Source organism: Capra hircus (genome assembly GCF_001704415.2).
Source record: "Capra hircus breed San Clemente chromosome X unlocalized genomic scaffold, ASM170441v1, whole genome shotgun sequence".
NCBI lineage: Eukaryota > Metazoa > Chordata > Mammalia > Artiodactyla > Bovidae > Capra > Capra hircus.
Genome location: NW_017189516.1, coordinates 50,340,764 through 50,360,110, shown reverse-complemented (window position 1 = coordinate 50,360,110; position 19,347 = coordinate 50,340,764). Strand labels below are relative to the sequence as shown.

General features: G+C 44.2%; 1 protein-coding gene across 1 annotated transcript in view; it reads right to left on the bottom strand.

The window, feature by feature from the left end:
* The window catches only part of SH3KBP1 (SH3 domain containing kinase binding protein 1), a 237,624-nt gene that overhangs the window by 1,534 nt on the left and 216,743 nt on the right, over positions 1-19,347 (bottom strand). The window contains 1 exon segment of the mRNA XM_018043705.1: positions 4,261-4,370. Within this exon segment, the coding sequence (XP_017899194.1) occupies positions 4,261-4,370 (110 nt within the window).

The following is a 19,347-nucleotide window of genomic DNA, read 5'->3' as shown; positions in this document are numbered from 1 at the left end:
TCTTTCTTTCAACAACTTTTGTTGTTTCAATGTATAAGTCTTATACGTTTTTGTTATTTATATATACATATATATATATATATATATGTATATATATATGTATATATGTATCTTCTTGTTTTGATACTATTGTAAGTGGAGTTTTTCAAATTTTATTTTCAGATTGTTCATTGCTGGTGTATAGAAATACACTTGATTTTTTTATATTGATTTAGTGTCCTGCAAATTGGCACTCACTAATTAGTTCTAATAGTTTTTATTGAATTCCTTAGGATTTCCTGTATACACGATCATGTCATCTGCAGAGAGCGATAGTTAGGAGTTCTTCCTTTCCAACCTGGATGCCTTTCTTTTTTTTCTTGCCAAATTGTCCAACTAGACTCTCTGGTATAATGTTGGGTAGAAGTGGTGAGAGAAGACATCCTTGACTTGTTCCTGAACTTAGGAGGAAAGCATATAGTCTTTCACCATTAAGCATGATATTACTGGTACGTTTTCCATAGGTAACCTTTATCAGGTTGAGGAAGATTCCTTTATTCACAGTTTGTCTCTGAGAGCTTGCATCATGTAATTTGAGAACGTTTTAATTGAGTGTGTCTCAGATAGTCATTATCACAAACATATTTAGAAATCAGACAAAATATCAACCCAGAGAACGCTTGGGTCACAATTTTCAACTTAGAGTTGGAAAATGCTGTCAAATGTCATGTACAACATCCTTTTACTACAGAGTTTAGCTTTCTGACACTCATTCTGTCCTCAGTGCCTTTTCTTGCCATGTGTTTAAATTAGTTTTTAATTGAGATGTCACGTACATACAAGTGAAGTGCATACAGTGGTGGTAAATGTATCAGCACCCCAGCAGGTGCTCATGCCCCTTCCTAGTCATTAACCCATTCCCAGTGGTAAATTATTTTGATTTCTATCATCAATAGTTAGTTTGCCTGTTCTTAAACTTCAAAAATAAATAGAATCATAAAGTAGGTACTCTTATTTCTCACTTCTTTCTCTATGATTTCAGCCATGTTGTAAGTTTAGTTCATCTTTTTTTCACTTTATAGTATTCCACTGTGGATATATGTGAGTTTATCTGTTCTAGCAAACATGTGAATTATTTCCAGTTACGAGCCATTATCATCAAAACTGCTGCGAACACCCTTGTGCGTGCCTTTCAGTGAACATATTCGTTGATTTCTGTACAGTATGTACTTAGGAATGAGTTATTAGATTATAGGGGAGGTTATATTCAGCTTTGGTAGATACTGCCAGTACTTTTCCAAAGTGGTCATATCAATTTATACTGCCACCAGTTACGTATGAGGGTTCCAGTTGTTCCATGTTCTCAACATTTGACCCTGTTTTTTCAATGTTATTGTGTGAGTGCATACCATATGTTTCCTAAGAAGCCTGACTTATCACGTTTCCCAGCTTTCAAAGTTTAGAAGAGAGTGGAGATGGGATGTGTTAGAGAAGAACATTTTAATGTTTTGTAGAAATTCCCTTAAAGTCTGCAATATTCTTCCGTGCTACCCTAAGAGAGAATACTGAATACAGACCTTCTGAGGCAAGCATTTGTATGCAAAGAAACAACTGCACAAGTTTAGGGAGTGGCTGATGTGCCTCAGCCAGCATTTGTGAGGAAGATCTATGGATTAGAGTTGATATTAAGCTTAGTCTACATGAAGAGAACGATGAGGTTGTCTTATGCATTTCCTTCTCACCCTCCCCTTATGCAGGACCTTATTTGTCACTAAGAGCTAGAGTATTGGCAACTTGGGACGGTGATGGTCCCACTATCCTTCGTACTCATTCTGAGTCAGCTCTCTTCTCTTTACTCTACTTACTACGCATTACATTGAGGGAATGTTTAAGCAATGTTTTAAAATGAAAAGGTCTTGTTTGTTAATCTTCAGTTAATCTGAGAATCCAATTACCTACATCCCCCCCAACCAAGCTTTCTTTTACTATAAGCTTAACTACCTTATAATGCCTCTTATTTTCAGATTTTATTCAAAAAGCCAGTTTCCTCCTATATAACCTATGATTCATGAGCTGTCAATCAATGTTGGCTCTTTGAATTCAATAAAAAGCTCACACTAGGTTGAGAGGCCCCAGGCTACAGAGACATGACTAATGTATTTCCTCCATCATTCCCTCCAATTGCCTTTTAGGAATATGCTCATACCCAGTAGTCCCATTTTGCTATGAAAAAACTAATGGGAAGGTGCTAATGGAAAGAAGCGTAAACAGGAATGGACAGGAATGAAGGGAAAGACCATGGCAATTGTACTTCTTTAAAGCACAAATGTATCCTGCTGCTTTAAGTCCACAAATAAAATTGTTTCATATAATATGTCAAAGTTTGAGCCACTATTTCATAAGCTTTCTGCAGACAGGGACCATATTTATCTCATTCCCAGTCACAGCCTTGGTACCTGGAGCAGAGCTGAGCCCACAGCAGATAACCATCAATATTTGTGGAATGAGTGAATGAATAAACGTTATCTAAAGGCGGGGTGAAGATGACATGCCTTTACTCAGTCTCCCCCAAATGTATCCGAACCCCCAGACACAGGCTGTAGGGACCAAGAGTGTGGTGCGGGGAGGAGGGCGGGTGGAAACTCAAACTTTTCTGTATTTAATTCTGTTCTGATACCTCAGGGTCCTCTAGATCTTGAAAAGTTGTGAAGAATTTGGACAGAAAACAAAAATGATGAAGGATGCATAGAGAATATATCAGAGGTAGCCTGGAGAATCCCGGGGACGGGGGAGCCTGGTGAGCTGCCATCTATGGGGTCGCACGGAGTTGGACACGACTGAAGCGACGCAGCAGCAGCAGCAGCAGCAGAATGAAATATTTAAATACGGAGATACTAAGAAGCAATTAAATAGTCTGTGTGTTGATGAAATGTTTGAGGAGGGTGTGGAAAGCTGAGAGGGAAGGAAGGTGGTGCTAACTCAGTGCTCTCTGTAATAGTGAAAAAGTAAGCCACGTTTTCAAGCCTTTCTTCCCCAAAGATGGCACTACACAGTTAGATATGCTTCCTACAATGAGGAAAAACAGGACCACTCAATCCACACTTCCAGACTCAGTGGATATGAGAGACGAGGTCCAAAGGAAGTGGCATTCTTTTTCTTCTAAATGACCACTCCTTAGGTGGGATCATTAGAAAGCATCCTGAGAAACCTGAGAAAGGATAATTCTATGGTATCTGAGTGAAGGCTTTAGTTCCACAGTCCCAGCAAGGACAAGGCAACTCAATATATAGAGACAGACAGACCCACACACATACAGACATACATATGCTGCTTGCAGAAGCATCACGATTTTTCTACAGTGACCTTCACTTCAGTGTTTAGGATGAATGGAAACATACATGTCCAGTGATACTGCACTGGCTAGATAAACGCCCATGTATTCCCAGGCTAGAGCACGGGGGGCAGCCACATTCACTGTGGCGTGATGGGAGGGCATGCAATGATGGGGAGAAGGTGCACAGCGGAAGGGGGAAGCAACTTCCAAAGCCATATATTTTGTGTGGGCCTATTTTGAAGAAGCGCAAGATACACAGCAGGAGGTGAACAGGTCTTAGCTCTTGGGAACAAGACTACAGGGAACTTACTTTTTTCTTCACCCTTTTTGTGCTTCAAATGTGGTACAATAAATGCATTACAGGTTTTGAATAAGAAACAAAGTTATTCAAAATGACCCAAACAAAAACTTCTTTGGGTTATCTGGAGTGTTCTGACTGTTCTCTCCTGCATGATCAGGTGCCTGGTACGTTTGAAACCCATCTCCTAAAGGTCTATGTGGGGTTCCGTGCAAGGGTGCCGAGGACAGCGCTTTGAGAGAAAAATGCTGGGCCACTGCCAAGCACTGGAGAGCTGCTTACCCTTTCTTCCCCCCAAAGTTCTCTTTTGTTCATAGACCAAACCAGCCTTACTCTCCTTTCCCATCAGAAAACATGACATTTTTTTCCTCTTACCGATTTCACTTCAGGTTCAAACAAAAATTCGTGGATGGACAGAGGAGGAGAGTGGCACGAGGGAGTCCCCACCTCACTGGCAGATGCTCAAAGAACTAAAAGAAGGAAGCACTGCCTGACTCCAGAAGACTCTCCAATTGCTTCCAGCCAGCAGTGTAGCTCATAGACCTCCCTCTCCCAGAGGGTCCTCCAGTCAGCCACTCGCAGCACAGCCCTTGGCCAGAGGCCCCAATCTCTCCTGCTTTCCAGCCTCGGGAAGCGAGGAGACACTTACGGATGTCAGAGACTGGGATGGAGGTCGCCTCCCCGTGGCTTTTGGTCTGCTTGTGGTTGGGTGACTGAGTTTCTCAGTAGATGATACCACGGAGTCAAAACCTTCTAGGTCTAAAACAAAAGGACAACAGATTTTTTAAAGTGCATCAGTAGGAGTAAGGGAAGGTTCTTATGCTGCAAGCACGTCTTTTCCTTAATAATCATCCTTTATGTCTGGTTTATGCTTCATCATTTATGAAGGTTGTTTTACATCCTTTGGTCACCTTATCAGTGTGATTCAAATTGAATGAAAGAATCATTTCCACCTCAGTTTAACAAGCTAACATGGAGGAAAGAGAGTCATGATTTTTCTCCCCCTCTTCAATAGCCATATTCATAAATCTTCAAAAGCTACAGAAAGAGAAATAGAGGACTCCTCTTTCTTCCGCAAAGCCAAGTCCATTTTGATAGATACAACATTCATGTAGTCGTAATACAATAAGAACTTATCACAAGGTACCACATCCCTGGGCAAGTGAACGCTGGTTGTTGATTCCAGAAGACAAGCAATGGCAACCTTGTCCTCTGGCTGGACCATCACCCTACTGTTAGACTCTTAACTGCCTGGAAACAGACAGCAAGCTTCTGTTCCCTCAGATGACTCACAGAGCCCCATACCAGTCTGTTCCCAGAAGCATCGCTCAGCGGAGACAATATCATCTTCAGTCACCAGTCTGCTCACTCGATCTCTCCATGATGACTGAGCAACGACTCTGTGCCGCACACAGAGCTGGACACCAAGGCAAACCCAGTGAGCCTGGTAGAAATGAGCCTGTCCTCGGGGCACCCCCATCTCGAGGACTGATGTCTCAGATGAACTGCACATCATTCAGTCAGATCATCACTGCCTTTACTTTGTCACCTCCTTCAACCAGATCAGGCAAAAGGGGTGGCCTGGTTCTACAGAGTTCTGGGGATTTATAAACCAAGTGTAGATCTGTGTGTGATGGACAAAGGGATGGCTGGCAGAAAGGGACCAACCTTGAGACTCATTGCTGCTGGTGAGTGGGACCACGCCCCTTCTTCCCGACCAGGAGACCATGCTTCATCGGCCGTGCCTGACACTGCCTTCCCAAACCATTCCTGTTCTCCCAACAGAGCCCCAGTTTTGTTTTACGACAATGTGCCCAGCGGAAGCCTGTTTGGACTAATCTGGTGATGGCGATCCTGCTCCTCATGGCCTGCGATTGGTTTAGAGGTGGCCGTGGAGCCCAATTTGGGTCACTGAGAAAGGAAAGGAAGTCCACGAACAGCCTCTGGGGGAGATTTCTTCTCTGCCTCTAAACTTCCTCTTCTTTCCTACTTGGGGAGCTGTTGTGCAAGAATAGGATGCCTGGAGTTGTGGATAGGCTTAATGTCCTTCTAAGAAGAGAAAGACACCAGGACCCACTTATCCCTCTGCCATTTGAAGACACAGTGAGAAGACAGAGTCTGTGAACCGAGAGGAGGGGACTCAACAGACACAGCATCTGCTAGTGCTATCATCTTGGCCTTCACTGCCTCCAGAACTGTGAGAAATAGATGTCTGCTGCTTAAGTTCTGTCATGGCAGGTCTGGTGGACTAAGGCATGGATTTTGAGCTAAGCTGTTTGGGCTCAAATCCCGGTTCCACCACCAGCCACCAGTGTACCTGGCATGTTTCTAGTCTCTTCCCATCACTTCTTTTTTTCTTTTGCCCATACCCCACAACATTTGGGACCTCAGTCCCTGACCAAGGGTTGAACCCATGCCCCCTGCACTGGAAGCATAGAGTCTTAACCACTGGATTGCCAGGGAAGTCCCTTCCTGTGCTTTTCCTGCCATTGCACAAATGACTAGTACACTCTTTTTATGAACCATGAGGGAGATGCTCTTGGAGATCTTCAGGACAGCAGAGCAGAAAAACAGAAAGAGCTTGGGTGACTGATCACCTCAAGGAGCCACTCGACAACCCTGAAATGACAGTGTCCCGACTTCTCACCACGTGAAATAAATTCCCCCTCCCCTTACGTCAGCTAATTTTAGTCAGATATTCTTTCTTTGCAACTGAAAGCATCTTAAACTGCCACAACTGCAAATATGCTGGCTCGGGACAGAAAAGATAAAAACGATGTGTGTTTTTTTCCCCTCCTTATTTTGGGGAGTGCTCCTTTGTTGAGGGGTACCATAAGCAGTCTGGCCGTGTGACAGCTTTATTCTATTAATGAACAGGCAGGTGCTGTCTGCAAACTACTTCCTTGAGTGGAATATGCAAAATCAAGCACAACTCACTGGTCAGGACAAACCATTACATTACCCCTGGGATTAGATGACATGACTTTATTCCAGCACCTGGTGAATGAATAATTACTCTACATGAACTCATCTTATCAGGGCAAAGCAACTGTAACCAAAGGCTAACTCTGCAGAGACAGCACCAGAAAAGCATCAGCGGTGCTCTGAGGCCAATGAGGAGCTGATCAGCACCCAGGGCCACAGAGAGGCTTCTGAAAAGGGCCCCCACTCACCAGCCAGCTCTGTGGAGATTGGGGTGGGTCCCTCTAGAGCCTGTTCACTGGCCTCACCCTCTCAGGGGCCTTACCTTTAAGAGAATCTTACTTTCCTAAAAGATTCCCCTTCAGTCCCCACCCCAGGACTCACTTCTACCAGCTCCATGTTGTCTGAAATTGAAATTCCCAATTACACACTTGGATTGGTGCCAAAAGCCATCATCTGACACTAATATCTGAATTAATTTTTTTAATTGTTATTTTCTCCAATTATAAATGGAATATGTGCACAGTGTATAATTTTTCAAAGCCATAAAATGATAACAACAAAACAAAGTCAACTATAACCTTACCGTGCTGAGACAACACTATTAGTATTTTGGTAGCTTTCCCTTCAGGCTTTTTTCTATAAATAGACTGCCTAGTTCACATTACATGTAGTAATGCATTCTGCTTATTTCACTAAACATTATATTCCATGTGTCTATTTTGATTGTTGTAGAATCTTCCATTGCACTGCAGTTCATGATTTACTGAATCAATTCCTTACCAATGGGTAATTAGTTTTCAAATCATTTCCTCTCTCTCTGTTGTTGTTTTATTAAGGAGGAGTGCTGCACAAACATCTTTGCATACACCCTACATCCAGTGAATTTAGCAGGTTCTCTGGGCAGCTCCTCAGCTGGGCCCTAGAGGAAGGGATTAAGGCCCAGGGCAGGGAGGTCTGCTGGCAGAAGGGTGGAGGTGGGGTATGGAGGGCACAAGGCACTTGCAGGGCACAGAAAGCCTGGCGGTGGGGGGGGGGGGCGCGGAGCAAATGCTGAGCAGAGCCAGGACGGAAGGAGGCACAGGAGAGGGTCGCAAAGGTTGCAGTAAACAAGCCAGCACTGAGGGCCTTGGCCGGGCGCTGCCAGGACCTGAGAGCTACCACCTGGACATCTCCTAGACAAGCTCCATCCTGGACACTGAAGCCAGCTCAGGAGGCAACACTGGAGCAGGCTGAAGCCGTGAAAGAACAATCAAAGGCCTGCTGACTCTGGTTCTCCACCTTGACTGCGGAGAAGAGCCACCTGGACAATTAATAAAAAGGCTCCTGCCCGGCTCCCGCCGTGGGACTGACTGGGTTAGTCTGGGGTTTCCGTCTAGGCCAGGCGGGCTCCCCATCTCCCCAGGTTTATTAGGATGTTAGTAGCAGCGGCGGGGGGCAGGGTAGGGGGTGAGTCAGGACTTGAGCAAGCGGAGGAGAGCAGAGGGCACTGGGCCAAGGGCCACCAGGGGGGTGGCAGAGGTTCCAGGGTCCAGTGAGGCGTCGGAAGTCAGGCTCCTCACAGGGTGGACCCCCTGCTGACCTGGTGGGTGGGCAACAGAGGTGATCAGGTGGTAACCAAAGTGGTCACAGGGGTGACAAGTTAGAAATGTGGCAGCTGGGATGAGAGAGGCACTCGAGGAGCCCAGCATGCAGAGTGGGGCAGGAGAGGGGACAAGGGGAGTTGGTGGGGTGGCCTCGGGCCCCCCCTTACAACAGACCCAGAACATCCCCTGGTGTGCAGGCCAGGCAGCACCCAGGAATTTTCTGTTGGACTCCATCTGTGCTTCCAACCCACCCTCCCGAGCCCACTGAAAGAATGAAGGCCCCGGGAGAGTTGAGAGTTTGACACCGTGTGAGACAGTGGTCTGTCCTAAATCACACTTTCCAAATGACTCAGAGGGCTGGTCTGTGTGCAGCACATGACGGTGAGCCCCAGGAGGGCAGGGACCCGTCTTCATGCTCTCACACTCAGCACCTTCCTGGGGCAGACACGTTGGCCGTCTGGTGAATGAAGGAACACACGAGCAAGCCCACGGATGAACTGACTCTCAAGAAAGAACTCTGATTACAGGCATGCAGCTTATAGAGTGGGGGCTGCTGGTGGGCTGCGAGGAGCAGCTTGGTCGGGGAGGCTGTGGTGGGCAGCCTTTGGTGCCAGGGCTGCAGAGACAGCCCAGCTGGCCCATCCATGCTGTTTCACTGGCTGAGGTCTGCACTAAAAAAGTCCCGCACAAGCTGAAGCCTGGCCACTCAGTGAGCAGCCTCAGTCAGCATCCCCACGACAGATGGCCCAGAGGAGCACCTTGTCTCTGTCACTTCACAATACAAGCAGGGCTGAGGCCTGCAGGGGAGCCGCACTCTTAACCTCCTCACACAGACTCAGTTATGTGGAACTTTCTACAGTTGGAGCTCGTAAAAAGCATTCTGGGGAAATAACAAACAAAACCAAAGTGCCAGAAAGAAAAAGATGCACCAAAGATGAGGTCACTTGTTGAAAAGGGAACCTCAGACCTTGAACTTCAACTCACTTCTGCTTTCGGACAGTGGAGGGGGCAGCTCTTCAGCAGTGTAACATAAATTTTCAGTGGCACAGAGCGCGCTCTCATGACTGTGGCTGGGGCAGCTGAGATTAAGGCAGAATTTCCATGACTAACCCATTGTGGTGTGAAGAAAATGTCCCAATTTTCATGGTGGTTTTGAAATGAATCAGGCTGAAACCTGATATGAGCTTTCTCAGCCTGGCTAGGAATTTTTCCTCTTAATAAAAATTGGTTTTAATGCCCATAAGCCAATCCAAAACTCTGGAACTGGCAAATGTGGGGTACTTTTTTTTAAGTTAGTTTCATAAGGATGAGAGGCCCTGAGCTTTTCTGATACTTGGAAGACGAACCCTCTGCAGACATACGGGGATAATTCATGCTGGACATGAAGTCGGCTTGGAAATAAATGCCTTTGGACTCTTCACGGCACAAGGAGTTGCCCATTTTCCATAAGTTTCAGTCACACCTATTTAGTTCAATTAGAAAATGTGGGCTCATTTTCCATTGATGGGAGGGATGGTACCAGTGACCACAGGCGACCTGAAACACACCCACTGAAAACATGGAGGAGAGTCAACAGCCTAAGGCGGGCCAGTGGCACCAAAGGAAATGTTTGTGAGCTCCTACGTGGCTCTGTTTATTTACTGTAGTTCGCTGCTCTGAACTCGAGAATGAGTCCTGGAGTAGAAGTTTCCTACATCTGAAGCTTGGCAGCATTGCTCCCTCCCAATATCTCTGGAAACCACACCATCCCTGCATGTCCTGTCAAGGACCATTAAAGCTGCAGGAACTTCTTGCATGGAACCATGGAAATGAATTTCTCACTCCAAGTCCTGTACCATCCCACAAGCTGCTGCCAGAGGGAGATGTGTAAAGTGAAGATCTGAGTATGCCCCTTTGCTGCTTCAAGTCCTTCCTGAGTGCCAACGAAATCCTGGTGCCTTCATGTGGCTGATGCACCTCTGTCCCTCAGGTGACTTTCTCTTCTCTCCTCCCCTCTCCTCTCCTCCCTTCCCCTGAGGCCATCAAGGCTCGGCTTGGCAACTAAGATCTCTTCCAAGAATCCAGACTGCACTCTAAACTGACCTGAGTTCTCCCTAGAGACTCATCACTCCAATGTCAATGTTCAGCACCCTGAACTAACAGTCTCTGTTGGCCTATCTCCCTCCCTCACCAGCCAAGGAAGAAGCCATGGCTTCTACCTCTGTTTTTCCCAGGCCTAGCACCATACCTGGCTCGCAGTGAGTGTTCAGTAAATGATTATTGAATAAATGAACAAACAACCTTTCTGGGCTTTGGTTTTCCCACCAGGAAAAAAAAAAGGAGACAGTTATCTGAGCCATCAGCTCTGCACAGTTATTCTTTAATAAATGAGAGATTATGTGAAAACCCTTTCAGATCACGCAGGTAGAATTTTGTTTTCAGACGCCAATGATGGAGCTGTGGGATCTGGGAGCAGAGATTTAAGAGCAAGGCTAAATCTTTTAAAAAAAGAAAACCAAGCCACAACCAAGATTTTTCTTTTTTAAAAATTTAAGATGAGAAAACTCTAAACCCACAGGGCCACAGGTATATTCTCTACAAGGAAGAAGCATCTCAAGGTAGTCTGGTCAGGAGGAAGTCTCACCCTGTGTGGAAATCCTTTGACACATGTGAAAAATCTGTGCAGACTGCAAAGATAGGCCTGTGATGAGGGGTCAGTGAACTCCCGCATCAGCTGAGTCACCAACGGAAAAATTCTCATTTAAGCAATGATTAGATTCTGTGGGAAAATAAGCCCTCCAAAATGTGTATGGATATAGCAGATTCACTGTTTTGTTTTCATTTATTAACCAGGGTGAAGTTTTCAAGATACAGGTGGCTAGGAGTAAACAAACGTGAGCTACCGGTCAGCCACCCTACTACTCCACCCTTCATGAGAGTGTGCTCATCCAGCCCTCCCAAAAACCCATGCCAAGCAGGCTACTCCATTCCATAAATGAGACAGGGAGGTCACAGGTGAGACAACATTATCAAGGTCACAGTCAGAAAGTGGCAGGGTGCACTCTTAGATTCACGCTGGTGACATTCTTTCCATTACAGAGCACTGGACAGACAGCAGTGTTCCTATTGGACCTTCCTTCTCATTCAACTAATAGTGAATTCTGAGAATTGTACCTCCATCAAGAGCAAGATGCCAGGACATGTAATTTGTGTGTGTGCTCTGAAAAGAAGCTGCCTTTGTTCTATTTTATTTAAATGTGCTCTTAAAAGGACTGAAAAGGGGGCTGGCTTCTTTAAAGAAATCTCTGGCAAGAAATATAAGATGTGAGGCAAGTTAAGGGAGAATGTTGGTCTATTCAGTGTGGAGTAACTTTTATACGGAAATTTGTAGCTCAAGAATAAAAGAGGGAGATAAAGTTTGTTTACTCATTCACTTACACATTTGTTAAGTAACTACTGTGTGCCAAACACAGGGAAAGTTTTGAAAATAAAAGGATAATCACTTTATATCAGTACTATCCATTAAAGCTTGCTGGGATGATGGAAACTGGCTATATCTGCACTATCCAATATGGTACCACTAGCCCCTTGTGGCTGACTGAGCACACAGAACACGGCTAAGTGCAATGATTTAAATTAAATTTAAATAGTCACATGGGGCTAGCAACAATGAAGACCTCTAGCGTGCCCTTACATCGTGCTATTTCTTCTCGTATGTGCTCAGTCCCTAAGTGAAACTTGTGAGCCAGGCTCTGGGCTAGGCATAGGGGTGGGGTGGGGGGCGGCATGCAGCAATGAACGAAACAGCCATGCACCCCACTCCATGGAGCTCAGAGCCTCTGGAGAGAGACAGGATTGTACAGACATAATTACAAATTCTGCTAGCTAATACGAGAGACAGGTAGAAGATGAAATTAGCAGTGACAGTCTGGTGACCTAATTGAGATCAGCAGAAGGGATGTGGGAAGGGGGTAGGGCACATCTTCCTGAAGTCTAGCACAGAGAAGTAAAGAGCTTCATGTGCATCCATAGCCAGCAACGTGGGGGGAGGGGGGATGTAACGCTTCACTTTTGCATTCTGTTAAAAATTGCTCACTACAGGCCCAAATTTGTTATTGAAAATGATTTAGTAAATAATGTATCTATTAGAAATTGTAGTTATGTTAGTATTTGCCAGAATGTAAACTGGCGCAACCTTTCTGTAATGCTGTTTGGCAATATCTGTCACAAAAATGTGTACCCCCTCAGATATTCTGCTTCTAGAAATTAACCCATAGCAATGTTTCTGTACATGTAGAATGGCATATTCCTGAGGCCAGGGGCATTCAGACTGTTTACCAGTGTACCTCCTAAAATAATTTTAAAAAATCTATGTACTCCCTCACATAGGTTAAGTTGACATCTAAATTTTCTACAAATTTTAGTCATATAATTTCTATTATAATATAGAAATCATAATATAATTTATTATATATATTATATATTGTAATTTCTATATTATAAACATTGATATCTTAAAATATAACTATTGCTCTCTTGAATATATTCAATGTAAATCTGATACCATACCAATTTAACAACCACCATCATCCATTTAAAAAATCGTGAATAAATTTTTCTTTAATGGTTGGAAATTCTGCATCACTCCTTTTCCTTTTTGAATTCATATATCCATCATACTTCCACTGCTGAATTTTATCCTAATGTAGTATGTTTTATGCTTTTGTTAATTTTATCCATTGTTAATTTTTCATCTCTTCCTGCCATATGAACATGTATATAAACTGAAAATAACTTTTTCATTTCCTGAAATCATAAGGCTCTAGGTATAAAAATGACTTTTTTCTGGATTGACCTATCATTATTACTATGAGAATGATCAAAACATATGTATACACATTTTGATAAGGAATTTAATAGCATAACAAGTAGAATTTTATTTGGCATCTCCCTCAATCAGTTCATGTGTATTTATATTCAGCTTGATATTGATTCTATTCCTATTTTCCACTTTATAGATATAAGTGCCAAGAAACTCTGTTAACACAAAAATAAGTAGACAGGAATGGAAAGAATTTTGTTATCACAATGTCACTTAATTCTTTGAAGTACTTCCAAGTTACATACCAAAAATCAGACAGTGGGCTAACATCAAGAACTATTTTTAACTATCTATCAATGAACAACTCAGTGGGTACCTCCTTCAATTTGGATGGAAGCAAAAGGATTAGAAACCAACTGGCTTGTAAATGGACTTTTTTTTGGTCCAGTCAATAGAGTCTTTTAATTTCTCAAGTATAACACCAATCTCAGAATTATCTCTGAGTTTCCACCAGAGATTTCTGTACCCCTGGAGTGGGCAAGAGATTGGCTATGCCACATGAGGTGAGAGAGGGCAAATGAGAAAGGGGAGTGAGAAAGGAAAATCAGCATGACATCAGGACTCTCAGGAGATGAGTCTGAAGAAAAGAGTACATAAGAAGACAAGGTGCTATCTGTGGCCTGGGAGATCTCTATGGTCCCCCAAGGTTCATGTCATCCTATTTGTAGATCATTGTCCTAAGGTGCTCTTGCCTGGAAAATCCCATGGACGGAGGAGCCTGGTGGGCTATACAGTCCATGGGGTCGCTTAGAGTCGGACACGACTGAGTGACTTCACTTTCACTTTTCATTTTATGCACTAGAGAAGGAAATGGCAACCCACTCCAGTGTTCTTGCCTGGAGAATCCCAGGGACAGGGGAGCCTGGTGGGCTGCTGTCTATGGGGTCACACAGAGTCGGACACGACTGAAGCGACTGAGCAGCAGCAGCAGTCCTAAGGTGATCTTTGCAACATTGCCCCTAATGAACAGGTTACAGTAGAATCACACATGGAACATCATGTAGCCTTTAAAAATATAAGGTTGATCTATGTGACTTATGTGGAAAGATGTCAAACACACATTATTTAGTACAAAAGAACAAGTAAGGACTAGAACTGTATTGCAACATGATAACATTTTAAAACCTTCCATCCAAACACAGAAAGACTTCTAAAAGTGTGTACAACAAGTTAACAGTGATTATCTCAGGAAGAGGCTGAGATTCTAGGGGAATTTCCCTAACTTCCTGTATTCTTTCATTTTTTTAAGTGAGCACCTTTTCCCCTTTGTAATTGTGGGGTGGGAAGAAGCTGTTTAATATAAAAAGACAACTGAGCAAATCACATATGAAAAGATCTCTGATACAGTTATCAAAATTTCAGCTGATTTATGTGTTCAAGAACTTTCCTAATTTCTGATAACAGGAGTCATGGTAAGAATGAAGGGTGCTATCTGGTTCTCTCTTACTGAACCACAGCTATATCAACTACCACTCTGAAAGAACCTGTTTTGTTTCAGCCATGCCACATCATTAGCTCTAAATTCTACAACAACCCTCTGAGGCAGGTGGGCATTAGGAACTAACCCTGTCATATAGAAGAGGAAAAAGGAGCTCAGAGTCTCTTAACCCAGATTGCAGAGCTAGGAATTCAAATCCAAGTGCACTTTTCTGAAAACCCACGGTCTATGTAACACGCTACCACTTTCCTCAGTGGTTCTGTGGGATTATCTTGCCTCCATATAAGGGTTTGCTCTGGCTACTCAAACTTATTTTGGATGACAAACATCCCACCTTTTACATTTTTTCTGTGAGAATTTGGGTGAAAAAATCATAATGAGTATTTTAAAGGTGAATGAATTTTTAAACTTCATAAAAAGTTCTGCCTAAACTATTATGCCCTTAATTCTTAATGATTTAAATTTCCAGATGGCCAGCAAATCTCTTATAAGCAAAAATCTTTAGGCCAAAGAAAACCCTGGATGAGAACTCAGAAAGGAGCAAATTATCAATTCTGGGTTAAAGGAACTAACAGAACTAGAGGAAGTGAGGCAAAGAGACAAATGGAAGAACAAGCTATTTAATCTTATAGAGGATTCAGTGGTTACCAGCAGAGTAGTTTTCTCAACGTCCAGAAAACTCAGCTAAAATAAACAGATCGAGTCAGAAAAATAAGACTACAGGGCTGAACTGGGTCCTTGGATCACTTCTTCTAAGCCCCTGGTTTAAGGATTAAAAGGAAAAAAAAAAAAAAACAAGCTCCTAAGAGGCTGACACCCTGCTGATGGCTCACTTCAGTAGGATGAGCCGCAGGCAGGCAGAGGGTGCATATTCTTTGAACAGGGCATTTCTTCTTCAACAGTGGTTAGAGAAAGAGGAGGGAGGGCAGTCAAAATAGCAAATTCTAATGCACATGTGAAAGAGTATCTCAATGTCCAGAATATGTACTCCAAAGCACATCAAGTGCCAAAATGATGCTGAGAGCAAAACTCGAGGAGGAAGTTCCTCCTGGCTGAAGCACTTGTTCTACTGTGCTGGGCAGAGCTGCTAGAAGGATTGGCAGGCCCCCACACTCCAGTCGTGGGCAAAGGCAGAGGAAAGATATACTAAGTATTTTAAATGCCCTTACAATTCTGACATTCCACGAGTGATTTTTTTTTAAACAACAGGCAATTACATCTCTCTAAAAAATTAGCTAATTGTTCATTTCTGGGTGCTGAGTTTTTATCCCAGCTTCAATACCTGCCTCTGTCTGGGGCCTTTCATTTGCCCCTATCTGTTCCCTCCTCCTACACTGCCTCTCTACAGACCTGTGCTAGACCAGTAGTTTTCCAAGGTCACTCCCAAGAACTGGTATGCATTCATAACAACAAAGTTATCTCCAAAGCACACGTCAAGTGCCAAGAAAAAGAAGGTCGACGTGGTGAGTCTCCCAGTAAGCCAAGTTTGTTCAATTTTTAAATTGGAGATTATCTCCTACCAGATGATGGCATTTGCTTTTTAAAATGTGCTTCATTAGACAAATAAAAATTAGCAGTCCTTCAAATTAAAAGGCTTTAGAGGGGGGAACTGAGGTAAATGAGTCTGTTAAATTCCAAAGATTATAAACCGCCTCGAGAGAAAGGACTCAGGCCTGGAGAGGTGGAGGGTGCCACGATAGGTCATTGGGATCTAAATAAAGATCTTCTGACTTGAAACTAGGGCTCACTGTTCACTGACACCTCACCCTTAGCTTGTCACCACCAGATCCAATTCCCTTCGAATGGCCCCCCCAAGCTTACTCCACAAGAGCGCATCACTTTTGCCACTGAATGAACCAAAGGCAGTGGGCGGCAGAGTGGGCTGAGGTTCCCAGCCCACGCCTTCCCAAGAGTCCATGACTGACTAAAAGGAGTTTGATAACTCAGCTTTCCTCCTTCATAAAGGGTGGTTTGTCCAGAATGCTTTTAGTATGACAAAGGGGTACTTGAGCATGGTTTTCTGGCAAGTTGTGTCTCCTTCTGGATATTTACAAGTCAAACGGAAGCCAGACAGGGCTCTGCCAATCCATGAATCCACAGCCAGTGGGTGGAAGGGCCATCACAGGCCAAGTAAATGCCATGTGCAATCTGAGCGCTGACTGTCACTTGCTCCCTTCTTACCTGCACATTCAGTCGCAGCTCAGAGGCCTCAGTGGGCACACTGTGTATGTAACAAAGGTTACTATATATGTCTCTTTGCTGTGATATAGACTACTTTGAACCTACTGGGTATCCCTTTGCATTTATATTCTTAAAGCTGAAAGTGGTCCCTGCATGTAGTGAAAGCAGAGGTGGTGAAGCAGCTGGGCTGAACAAAGAATGCCAGGGCCCTGTCCAGAGAGGGAGGGGAGGGCATAACGCCCCAGCACACAGGTGGACTTCTGGGGCTGGCTACCAGCCCACACAGCCAGCGGACATTGTGACCTGCTTCCAGCCAAGACCCATCCGAAGGATGCTTGCTGAATGCCCAAATGTCCCCCCCTCTCATCTCCCCAGTCACTCACTCTTCCTTGGGGCAGGCTGATGGCTGTGGGGGGGCTCGGGCAGGAGGGTACTGTTTGCTCTCTGTTTTAGAATAATTCACAGTCCCAAATACTTTGCTCCTGGGAGGTTATGCACTGTTTATCATCGTCACCCCCACTTGGCTTTGTTTAACCTCCACCTGTGTCTCTAGAGCATTCATGAAGCTTCTGCTACTAGCACTGTGAATGTTTACTGCTTTCAGGCTTACTGGATGTCACGAGGTCAAAGTAGTCTGTGGCACCCATCAAAGCGCAAACCTAACAATGCGACAGACTGCCAAAGGCCAGGGCTGCCCTGTGAGGGGGCCAACTGGCGGTGAGCACCTCAGTTTTGGTCTGGACTGATGTTTCTAATGGTGAAGATCTGGCAGTGGAACATCTGGGATCAGAGTCATAGAAGTGCCAAGAAGGACAAGGCCTGCCATCAGCCTGTCTTCTCTAAGATTGGCTGTGAGTCCTAAGAATCTTAGATGAGAGGTCGGGAATCAGGGGAAGAGGTAATGCAGGGGGTACCCAGACAGAGAGCCTCTCATGAGCCAAGGCTAAGCCCAGAAGCATGGGGTGGAAACCAAGACTGGTCAGAGGGACTGACTAGGTTCAAGACCCACCAATTAGAAGTTCAATCTATTTCCCTTCCTTGGTGTAAAGTGTTCGATCCTAAGTACAATCTCTTTTGCTTTTGTTATCACACTTGCTTCTCAAATTATCCTGATACGACTTGAAGTTTAATCCTCACTGGTGTCCCTGGATAGGAGCAGAGCTCCGCAGGTGCAGACCCCACAGCCTCATGTGCGGAGCTGACAGTGACAGAGCAGGAATCACATCTTCCTTTTCTTTGTACGGGTCATGCTGGCCACTGTCCTGATCCCAAAGGTCACGTCTGAAGGTCACTGGTAAAGGGACACTGCCTGTCAGAGTGAGCTGGGGCTCTCGAATAAGCTTAGAGATGTGGCTTGCTCACACACAAGTTCAGCCAGGAGACCTTCTGGAACACTCCAAATGTCACTTACGGGGTTCTCTAAGGCAGGTAGGATACAGTATATGTTGTCCTATTAAACCCGAGAAATTGCTCAATGACCTGAAACGCTACAAGACCCAGTAACTGGACTGGTAGCTCCAAAAGGGGAAATTAAAAATATGAAGGGGGGGGGGCGGAGAACAGAAAAATCAACAGCCCAAAGCTTGGGGACCTAACTCTTCCCCTGAGATCTGTCCAAGAAACCCAAAGAAATGGTTTCTTATGGTAAAAGGCAGAAATTTCAAATAAGTTAAAATTTTCATCACTTGTTTACAGAGACTTGGGGTCACATTGACAAAAACTTTGTGTTACTGGTCACTATTAAACTGCTTTAAACTATATATAGTCTTCAGCTTTGTCACACAAATTTCTAACTTAGCATTGATTAAATTTCATGTTTGTTGTCCTTTTATTTAATGTCCATTTAAACACTGGGTATTAAGTCTTTGGAGAGTAACTAGTCTCAAATATAACACTGTTTGTGTATGAAAATTAAATGTAAATTATATTATTTTTTATAGGGCAAGGAGAAAGAGGATGAGTGTCTTCTCAAAGGTCATGGCAACTTCCTTGGTCCATGTTTAGGTGAATAAGTTAAATATATTTAATTTTTGGTATCTAAACACACCAGCTGCCAAAAGCTCTGAGACCATTTTCACACACGTTTTATAAAGAATCCCAGGAAGCAAGATGAGCTATTCCAGGACCATAAGGCTGCACTCAACTGAGGGGACACTGTCCTTGGCCCAGCTGTTCCCAACTCACCACCTGGCTTTCTCAACTGTGGCGCTACTGACACTGGCACCAGATTGGTCTTTGCTGTGGGGGGTGCCCTGTGCATTGCGGAACGTTTAACAGCATCCCTGGTCTCCACCCACTAGATGCCAGTAGCATCCCCACTCCCACCATGTTGTAACAAGCAAAAATGTCTCCAAACATTGCCAAATGTCCCCTGGGGAGAATGGCTGAGAACTGCTGATACAGACCAACTTCATACACAGGAAAATCTGGGCTCTATGGGTCAGGGGGAACTAGGTTCAAATCCAAATCTGCTATTTACCAGCCAGTTAACCTTTCCCAAGTCACTTGACTTTCTTTAGTCCCTGTCCCTTCCTTGTAAAACAAGACATTACACCTCCCTCACAGGGTTGATGATGATGAAAAATATATAAAACATACCAAGTGTCTAGTAGGTACCCAGTGACTATTAATTCCTTTTCTCCTCTCCTTTGCTCACTCCCATTGCTATGAGTTCACCACTATAACCTCAGGATGACAGCAGAGGGGGATGAAGAGAGCGAGCATACGCTCTTCATTGCCCTGGAGGAA